The sequence below is a fragment of the Scatophagus argus genome, chromosome 17, assembly GCF_020382885.2.
Source record: "Scatophagus argus isolate fScaArg1 chromosome 17, fScaArg1.pri, whole genome shotgun sequence".
NCBI lineage: Eukaryota > Metazoa > Chordata > Actinopteri > Scatophagidae > Scatophagus > Scatophagus argus.
The window spans coordinates 2791877-2802358 of record NC_058509.1 but is presented as its reverse complement, the minus strand read 5'-3'; the positions used below and the strand labels follow the sequence as shown (position 1 = coordinate 2802358).

The window sequence follows — 10482 nt, the reverse complement described above, 5'->3', positions numbered from 1 at the left end:
GGCAGAGACGCATGCGCAATGCTTCGTGTTGCAACACAGACGGGGACCGACACTAACAGTCATCTGCAGAAAAAACAGACATTTCTAACCCTTTTGAGCCTAACTTGGGAGCTACGCGTGGGCTGTGAAGGATTATTGCGACCATAAAAGGATTACCCTGGAGGAAGTTTGGGAAATAGCGTAATCATTAGCCTAGTGCTAAAAATCATGTTCATCACGTGGTCAAATATGACCAATCGGAGCGAGCCAAAGCCAACGGAAAGTATGCTCTTTGTTCGGATATTTTGCCAACTTTAATCTCAATTTGAGCCTTATATTCTGTATAAGTCACAGGACGTGGAATGGATTGGACGCTTTTGCGAGAAAGGATATGCTGTGGATGCGTTTTATTGCAGTTTCGGGGAATGCCACGTGTTCAACTTTTGATAAACAGCACGCTCAGGCTTATTTCATCACATGACCCCCCTCCCCCACCCAGTGCGGGGCATGGGGAAGAAGGCGGACATGTTTGAGGGAAATGTGTTGGTTAAAAAGTATCGAGGTGGAAGACAAGAAGATTATTTGAAGAAAGGTTTCGCATTACTTGGGATTTACTTGTCAACATTTCCATTTATTTTAAGTTCAAGGTTTTTTATCATACTTTGAAAGTATTTGTTTTTTATTAATTTAATTTTAACCCATTTAAATGTATACTTTGTGATTTTATATCGTTAACTTATCAAAACTTCAGTAATATTTCGTTTCGTGAGGATTTACTTTTATTTTCCATCGTTTATTTGAGTGACATTGTAGGGAATTTGTAACCTTGGTGTGGGGGATGGGCGCATGGGGTTAGGTAACCATTTTGTGTAGTTGTCGACTATTTGAATTGTCGGTCCCTTTTAGAGATAAGATTCCTCGTAGGTATTTACTCAATTGGTAATTTTTGGTACTGTATGTTTTTAAAAACAGTTTTAGCCTAATCTTTTGAGAACTCTCAAAGGTCAGGCGTGGTACTTGCATTTTCAAAGCCACGTAAGAGCTTTTTTGGGTGATTTACTACAGTTTTGTTGTAACGGTAATGTATATGCCAGAGTGAATTCTCTAAGGAGTTTGGTTGGGAAAGAGCATCTGTTAGTTTGATCAAATATCGTTTGAGGTCATTGAGGAAAACTGCTGTGTCATTCAGGGCTATGTGGTTATTCTTGAACGCTGTTAGGTGTGGTCGTTTTTTTTGTTTCGTTAAATTAATAGGACTCACAGCTTCGCTGTTACACATTCAATAGGAATGCTACGTTTGGATTTGATCCTAAGAACACTTGGGAGTTTGTGAGCCATGGAGGCCTTGTTTGGCTGTTGTTCATAAGGGGTGGCCTTAATTTGCAGCTGATGGACACTGTTGCTTTTCCTGGTTTTTGTAAACGAAATGTGTGTTGTTTTTCTATTTATTGTTTACGTTTTATGTTTCTTATTGCGAATAAGTGTATTATAATACTCGATGTCACGGTACTTAAAGATGGCGGATGTGCGCCTCTTTGGAAAGACAGAAATGCGGATATTCTAACAACTAGAGAGCCTGTGGGGAGAGGCTGCTGGGGGACACGCGTGACCCGGTGGAACAACCAATAGGCATCTTGGTATTTGCTCTGGAAGCCCGCGTTTCAACCGTATTGACCAATCCTCATCTTCGCTTTGCACACGTTGACGTAATGTAATGTGATAAGGGGAAGGACGACAACGGTGCCTCAGAATTTTGTACAGGGTAATATGGAGGAACCAGTTACAGACCGCACTTCTGTAACACTCAATAGGCTGGACCAATAGTATTGTGCAATTCAATTGATGGACAGCAAAAAATTGCGAATAGGTTGGGCCGAAAGATTTGCAGTGAGCCCACAGTAACAAGGGGTGTGGTGACTTAGACAGACATCGTAAGCAGCGAATAGAAACTTCGAGGGCGTGGGCAAGTTGAGGCAGTTCATCCAATAGGCTCGATGGTTGGTCTTTAAAAGACCGGGTATAGTCGCATCGTCGCCATTTCAACGAAGCAGACGGAAGGTGTTCACCGTGGCGGTCAGCGGAGAAAACTGACGAACAGAGACGGATCCAGGTCTGAGTCTAGCTAATAAACAGAATCCGGATCCATCCTGATGGATATGGCTGTGAACCCGCTTCTTGACAGGTATCCACCGGTAAAATTGACTCTCAACTTTGCATCAGACGGAATATTATAAACATTTCTCGTGATTTTTTTTTTTCAAAATACGGTTGCTGGCAGCCTGTGTTTGCCGTAATACGTGTGGAGGAGAGAAATGGACACTGAATGTGCCGCAGGAAGAAGTTTGTCGCAGTGTTGAAGGGATTAGAAACGAAATTCATGTTGAGGAAATAAAATTTGTTTATCGGTTGTAACTGTTATAAGAAGCTGCGACTGTTGTTCGCACTACGCCGGCGCCATCTTCGGAGTGATACTGCCGTTGGCCGCTCTCAGCAGCTTGGCAGTTGCTGCTAGCATTGCTAGCATTAGCTTCACAGAGTCAAATTTTCTCATGTAAGCCAGTGGTTCGACACACTGTTTGTTACCCAAATTGGCGCCCCTTGTTTGTACAGTGTTAATTTGTGCTCTTGTCCAAATGGCTACGCACAAGGCACATTAACAAAGCTCCTAGCTTTTATTAACGTTATCGTCTGGCGCTCGAGCAGGCAACGATTAGTTGATTGGTGTTAAAATCGTTGTAGATTACGCTTAATGGACAAAAGAGTGCAGTTGCACCGGCAGTGGTGTTTGTCTCGTCAGGTTGTTATTGTAGCCATGTGACAGTCAAAAGGGTGTTGTGATCACCGGTACGACGGCATCGTAACGTTAACGCACGGGCTAACGCAGCCATCCATGCGTGTTGGGTGTTTCGTGGTTGCCTGGTTACATCGCTCAATGTCACTCAACCTAAGATCGATGATAACTTTGTAGTAACTGTAGTACGTTACAATCATCAGTATTGTTGTGTTGTTTTTTTTTTCTTTCCAAGGTATGAGTGCGCTTTTTACTCATTTGTTAATCCTATTTATAGCCGACATGTTTTTGTTTAGTGTTGTTATGTTATGTATATGATTACTTCCTTATTTGATAATAAAGTACACTAACTGTCAAATGTGTTTCCAAAAGTTGTATCATTCAACATGGATTGATTTAACATAAGCTATTTGCTAATATTTATTTATGTTTGTAGCCTCACAAAAGTGCATTTGCAGCTAAGGTTACCCTTCACTGTGTAGTTTTGTTCAATATGCAGGAGTAGGTTGGACTAGTTTAAACATTCTGTGTGTAAGCACACCTGCCCCATGAGTCCTGCCATTTATGATGTGCCTAACTCATCTGTAGCTGCAAGACCACTGAAAACCTCTTAATGTGTGGACAAAGCTGTCAGTGTAACCATTTTTAGGGGATACACAGCAGTGACAATGCAAATAAATGGACAACAGATGTTAGTTTCCAGCAGATGACCCCAAAAGCCCCAGCATGCTCTTGCATTCAGTTTTTGTTTTTAGTGTCAGTAGGCCAGCAGAGATAGGACATGGTGAGTTCATTCTGATAAAGATTGGCCCTGGCATGACATCAGCAGTTTCCAGTGTTATAAGGGTTATGACTGGGGGCTATATCAAATTTAGTATATGTAGTATTGCAGAAATTCTAGTATTACAAGTCATTGGGGTGTGGTATTTTGATACATACTGAGAGTTAAATTGTATCTTCTTTTTGCTTTGTTTAACAGCAGCACTAAGCTCACAGTGGTGTGTCTCTGTATCCTAGGAAGTATAGCACACCGATCTCGTATGTGACTTCCTATACATGGCTTGATGACTGTCCCACTTGTTTAACGATTGAACCAACCCATCAGTCACTGCCACAGGTTCACTACGTTTGTAAAGTTACGTTTTGTATTTACACACAAGGTGTCGCCAACAGAATAACATTCGGCTCCATGTAAAAGAATGGCATGTCAGTTCAGCCTCTGTTTTGCAAAGACAGCCTTCCTCTGTATCAAGAGAGGTGTTTTAATTCATGTGTTTACCCCTTACTTGTTTTTATTAGCATTGTTACGGGGGTGTTATGGTACTCCCTTCTGCTAGTGTGGACACTTCAGCATATGGAACATTTTTAAAGGCCAACTGGCCCTGACTCATTCTGTATGAACCAGTCTTGCTATCCGGATGGAAACTACCTATTAACTTGACAAGTTGCAATGGCAACAGAGCCTCAGTTCTGCTGATAATGTGACAAGTGGAAGAGTACAGCACTGCAGGGTGTTTACTGTAGAGATCATTAGCGTGGCACTGTGGCAGATAGTAAAACTGTTTCAAACAATGCGATGTAAATGTCTGTGGGTAGTTCAGTTGGAAAACTCTAGAATAGAGCAGCGATTACAGTGACATGTTAGCTGAAACTCCACCCATAACCATTTGGGAGACTTTTTTTCTGCAGGGAGATGTGGGTGGAGTTTCTGTCTGTGTAATGGGTGAGATTGACACTGAGAAGAGGAAGTGGTAGCCATGCTTGTTGTCCTGGAACCAGGACTGCTGATTTGGCAGGAGCATATTCCAAGTGAGACTCATGGAGGCTTGCTGAGTAATGGTTAGAATCTGTTACTGACTACATGCCCCGGGAAAGGGATTTACTCTATGCTATGTGCTTGTGAGTGTGCAGTGGGGTAATCAGGATTAACTGAGTGTGTTAGAATAAAATACAGTGTATGTCAACAAAAGAACATAACAGGACGACACAATAAGACAATTAGTAAATTAATAGTCAAGTTTTGTTTAATATTGCTGATAGTTATGTATGCATATTCCAAAATCGATGAGTTGTTGCAAATACTGTTCTTGCAAATACATCTTCATTGGAGTTGTTTCCAGTACAGGCAGTGTGCCTTCACGTCATTATTTACAGTACAATTTATATCAAACTAATAGGCTGTTAATGTCAACAATTTGATGATTTTATTGAGATGAAGAGCAAACCTTATTCAGCATGGGACATTAGTAAATATTTGTTTTCTTATTGTATGGAAGAAAACCTACTTAACAGTTGGTCTTTGGTCTTTGAACTGCTCTCTACAGCTCCCATGTCGGGGTTGAGGCTGGCATAATGGGAGTCACAACGATGGACCAGGGTTCTGGCACAGCTGGAAAACGCATCCGAAAACCTTCACTGCTCTATGAGGGATTTGAGAGTCCTGGGATGCCCCCTGTCAATCAGATGGCCCATTTGGGACCCCCACAGCCGCCGGTGAAAGACCCCAGCCGACAGGGGAGGATGACCAACCAACTTCAGTTCTTACAGAAAGTCCTGCTCAAGTCTTTGTGGAGGCACCATTTTGCCTGGCCTTTCCATGAACCTGTAGATGCAGTCAAGCTCAGTCTGCCTGTAAGTTTGAGCGTTTCTTATGGGAAGGAACATTTTTACTTTTAAAACCTCGCTTCACTACAAAATGCTGCATAAACATAATTTAAAGAATTTCCCTTTGGGGATAAATAAAGAAATTCTGATTCTGATAACTTAAATAATGTGGTCAGAGTCAGTGGGGAAGATGGAAGCTATATCCGACTAACAACAGGTTTTCATTATACACTTCTTGTTAGATTAACCATTTCCAGACACTGTTGAAAAAAAGTCATCTACAACCCAGTTATTCACCATCACTGTAAGCTGTACTGTTAGCCCAGCTTCAGGTGATAGTAGAGCTAATCATACTATTTGTTTTCCCTTAGCTAAGTCACCATTTTGTCTTTTGAGATCTTTTCCAGTTGTGTTGTCTTTGGTGTGTCAGAAAGTAACTTTAGGATGTAGTGGTCACTGTTGAGTCCTGACAGCGTCTCTGTCTCCTTCCAGGACTACCATAAGATCATCAAAACTCCCATGGACATGGGCACTATCAAGAAGAGACTAGAACATAACTACTACCGCAGTGCCAGCGAGTGCATGCAGGACTTCAACACCATGTTCACCAACTGCTACATTTATAACAAGGTAAGACATTGTGTGTGCCTGAGGGTAGTGTAGGCCTGAGACTTCCTCACTGGATGTTGTTTCATGCCGTTTGGGGAAACTTAACATTTTCACATTTTATATTATTGTGTGTAGCACAGTATGTTTTTGACTTGGACCATAAAAAAGTAAAATCAAATTTCCTCTTCCGTAGCCCACAGATGACATAGTTCTGATGGCTCAGTCTCTGGAGAAGGCATTCCTGCAGAAAGTGGCTCAGATGCCCCAGGAGGAGCTAGAGCTTCCTCCTCCCCCTCCACGGAGCAAACCAGGCAAGCCTGGCAGAAAAGGCAGAGGTAAGGCTAGTAGAAGTGTGTGGTGTCCAACCATCACATATACATCTTTTTATTTCTGCATATTTCAACTTCATGAGAACTGTGTTTTCTGAATGTGCTTTAATACTGTTCTCGTGTCCTCACCTTCTCTCCCAGTCTCTGGAGGTGTGACGACAGCTCATCAGGTCCCAGCTGTCTCCCAGTCAGTGTACTCGCCTCCCACCCCGGAAACCCCTGACTCCATCCTCTCCACCCCACCACAGACTCTTTTGACCAAGAGCCTGCCCCCTTCCCTTCCACATGAGCAAAGCATCCCCACCATTACCAGTCTGCCTCCCACACAGCCCACAGCAAAGGTAACATTTGACACTTTGTTAGTCTGCAGTCAGAATTCAACACAGGTTTGAATAGAGTTAACGACCGCCGAACAGCATTCCTCCAAGACTCACCCTTTTCTCGTTATCTTTTTCTCAACCGCAGAAAAAAGGTGTAAAGAGGAAAGCTGACACCACCACCCCCACCACTGTAGCCATGCCCATCATGAGCACCATGGGCGTCAGCGGCATCAGCCTGGGGTTGGGCAGTGGGCACAATTCCCCGCTCACCCTCACCTCTCTGGGAGTGGACCACAACTCCAGCCTGGGGATGAGCCAAGGCCTCGTCCAAGGCATGGGGATGGGCATGGGGATGGGCTGTGGACCAGTGATGATGGGTACTAAAACAGCTGGAGGGGCCAGAAGAGGAGTGAGTGGACGACCCATCAAACCCCCCAAGAAGGATTTACCAGACTCCATGGTTCCACCGCCAGTGCGTCGCAGTAAGCTTAACCCCCAGCTGCGCTACTGCAATGGGGTCCTGAAAGAGCTGCTGTCAAAGAAGCATGCGGCATACGCCTGGCCCTTCTACAAGCCTGTCGATGCCTCGTCTCTCGGTCTTCACGACTACCACGACATCATTAAGCAGCCCATGGACCTCAGCACCATCAAGGTACTTTTCCAGGAATACACAGGCAGCTGTGAACATTTGAGAGAGCAGAGGAGCTTGGTGTTTGCTGTTCTTTAATGCAGTATTTGGCTGAAATCTCTTGTTCACTCTTGTCTTCAGCGTAAGATGGACAGCAGAGAGTATCACGACTCGCAGCAGTTCTCTGCTGATGTTAGACTGATGTTCTCAAACTGCTACAAGTACAACCCCCCTGATCATGATGTGGTGGCAATGGCCAGAAAACTTCAGGTAATGTACTCGTTCCAGTACAATTTGTGATTATTATAGAGATAAAGCTAATTCATGAACATAATTCAGTTCTTCTAGCTTCTCTTTACCCCACTGTCATGTCAGATCATCAGTGGTTTCTGGTGAACGAGTTCACTTACGTGCCGTTTTGTTTTTTCAGGATGTCTTTGAATTTTGCTTTGCTAAGATGCCAGATGAACCGCCAGCACCCCCCAGCTCCTCATCTTCCTCCTCCTCCTCTTCATCATCATCCGAGAGTGAGCTCAGCAGTGAAAGTGAGGAGAGTGAGAGCAGTCCCAGCTCAGACTCCGAGGAGGAGCGAGCAAACCGGCTCGCAGAGCTGCAGGAGCAGGTTAGATGAGATTGAAGATGTTTAATGTGGTGTAGCTTTGCTGTGTCCGTTCCACTCTTTTGACTAATCTGTCTTTTCTCTGTCACTCCAGCTGAAAGCTGTGCACGAGCAGCTCACTGCACTCTCACAGGGGCCCATTGTCAAACCCAAGAAGAAGAAAGAGAAGAAGGACAAGAAGAAGAAGAAAAAGGTGGAAAAAGAGAAGCATCGGAGGATAGAAGAAGAGCCCCCACTTGTTAAACCGGCCAAGGCCCCCAAAATCACCAAGACTCCAAAAACCAAGAGCAACCGAGCACCCGGGTGTCCTGTGGTGCCGATTAAGAAGGCACCGAGCAAGAAAAACAACAAGAGCAAGTGAGTACTGACACCTACTGGACATTGTTGGAATTGAAAGTATGAGCTTGGTGTTGTGTTTGCTGGGGACTCGGAAATTTAGCTAAGAAGTCCCAAAAAAATTAAGATTTCTCGAAAAATAATATGTGTCATTTAAAATAAGTTTAAATGAATGAATAATGAATAAATGAAAAAAAAATCAGTTTCAATTTTATAACAGTCTCTTCATCCATCTGCTCTCTGGTCTTCCATCAGATCCAAAAAGGCCGGCATGACGTTTAGCGTGCCTCCAACGGTGCACGATCCCATAGTGAGTCACTTTGACTCTGATGAGGAGGAAGAGACGGCGCCCATGTCCTACGATGAGAAACGCCAGCTCAGCCTGGACATCAACAAGCTGCCCGGTGAGAAGCTGGGCCGCGTCGTTTACATCATCCAGTCCCGCGAGCCCTCGCTTCGCGACACCAACCCGGAAGAGATCGAGATAGACTTCGAGACGCTGAAGCCATCGACGCTGCGGGAGCTTGAGAGATACGTCATGACGTGTCTGAGGAAGAAACCTCGAAAGCCATACGGTTCGTAAAATCATGAACTCCTTTCTGTTTTTGGTCCACAATCCAGGAGAGCTCGTTTTGAGCCTGTTTTTGCTCACTGTTTGGTTCAAAAACTAGTAATTCTTCAAATGTAAAACAGAATGTAAGGACATAAACTTGTAGTTTGGGGGCCAACAGCTGACCAGTAGCTGTAGCCTAACAGCCTAACTTCTACTCCATTATCCGTTATCTGTACTAGTACTGAACCCCCATCTCATTGGTGCTGTTACTTTTCCTTTTGCATGTAGCAAGTAAAAACAACGTGGCTGGCAAGTCCCGGGAAGAACTCGCTCTGGAGAAACAAATGGAGCTGGAGAGAAGGCTGATGGACGTCAGCGGTCAACTCAACTCTGGAAAAAAGCCTCCAAAGACCAAACGTAAGTCCGCCTACTGCTGCCTTAAAGTTTGTCACTTCATCCATGTCCACCCTGTGGTCTTAAATTATGTGCGTTTTCTTTTCTCCAGCAGAGAAACCTGCAACGGAGCAGCACACCCAGCCGTCACGTCTCAGTGCCAGCAGCTCCTCCTCGGACTCGTCTTCGTCCTCCTCTTCCTCCTCATCCTCAGACACAAGTGACTCGGACTCTGGCTGAGAGGGTTACCATATGAAAGGCTCATGTGAGGAACCCCGGGCGTTTGGCTTCCCACTGAGTGAACTGAACTGCAGTTGAGCTGCTGACGATGGAGCCGCAGGACGGATCAGACGAGACCAGCACCAGGCAGAACCGGTCTGACTTGACAAGCGTCAAACCAACAAAGACAGAAAGAGAGAGATGGGTCTTTCCCTGCGCTCAGCTCAGTCATCCAAACCCGTCCTGAACACAGACAGGCTGAGGACGGACAGATGGAGAGCAGGACACTCGGCATGAGGACGTTCTCTGGAGAACCGGCCTTGTTGGGCCGAGCGAGGGATGTTCCATCTCCTGCATTAAAAAGAGAGAAGAGCGAAGCATGTGTTGGAGGGATAAGGGTGCTACAGCCAGAATCTGTCTTATTTCTGGAGATAATTTCCCTTCTTCCTGTGCTCTCTGTCTTTATGCTGTATAGATAAGGTGTACAGTTATATAAATATCTATTTTTCTTTTATAAAGAAGCATTTTATGGAGCTAATTTATTCCCTCATTCTGGGAAAGACGAACTGGTGTGGGCGGAGACGTGTTTTAGTTTTTGTTTAGATTTTTTTTTTTCCTTGAGTGACAGAAGGTATTGGGAAAACATGTGAGAGTGTGTGTGTGTGTGTGTGTGTGTGTGTATGTGTGTATGAATGAATGCGTCACGTGTGTGTGTGTGTGTGTGTGTGTGGGATCCGGCACCACAAGTGCAGCCTGGTGAAGTTCCTCATAGTTTTGACGCAGGCGTTGAAAATCAGTCTGCACGCAGAAGCACCTTTGGTTCAGTACAAAACAGATTGCATGCAATACAGAGGAGCTGACAGACACCTGCATACTCATGTACTACTTTACTGCATCATTGTGTACTCATGTACTTGTTTGAAAGGGTCGGCCACTGTACAGAAATGTTACACGTCAGTTTATGCATAAATATTTCTGTTCCCATGTGTGCTGTCTTTTTTCCCTCATCTGTTTCTCTGTAAACATGTTTTTTTTCTTCTTCTTGTGACCAATCTGCTAATAAATTGTGAGGACGTGTCTTGTCCGCTCACCTGTGCCCGAA

General features: G+C 44.4%; 1 protein-coding gene across 2 annotated transcripts; it reads left to right on the top strand.

Annotated features, from left to right (window-relative positions):
* On the top strand, window positions 1–10482 carry brd2a (bromodomain containing 2a). 2 transcript variants are annotated; one of them, XM_046417357.1, is made up of 12 exons: window positions 1–2161; window positions 5095–5401; window positions 5867–6004; window positions 6177–6318; window positions 6454–6653; window positions 6778–7284; window positions 7402–7530; window positions 7691–7882; window positions 7974–8236; window positions 8471–8790; window positions 9057–9185; window positions 9277–10482. In XM_046417357.1, exons 1-12 carry the CDS (start codon window positions 2130–2132, stop codon window positions 9399–9401), a joined length of 2484 nt encoding a protein of 827 aa, XP_046273313.1. In that variant the 5' UTR covers window positions 1–2129; the 3' UTR covers window positions 9402–10482. The 2 variants fall into 2 exon arrangements, with proteins under 2 accessions (XP_046273313.1, XP_046273312.1); XM_046417356.1 differs by having other exon boundaries at window positions 3–2161; window positions 9274–10482.

Excerpts from the sequence above, each read along its gene's own strand:
- brd2a (XM_046417356.1), top strand. The coding sequence starts at position 2,130 with ATGGATATGGCTGTGAACCCGCTTCTTGACAG. Across the intron at positions 6,005-6,176 it reads ACTGCTACATTTATAACAAG|CCCACAGATGACATAGTTCT; the intron begins GTAAGACATTGT and ends CCTCTTCCGTAG. Across the intron at positions 7,531-7,690 it reads CAATGGCCAGAAAACTTCAG|GATGTCTTTGAATTTTGCTT; the intron begins GTAATGTACTCG and ends TTGTTTTTTCAG.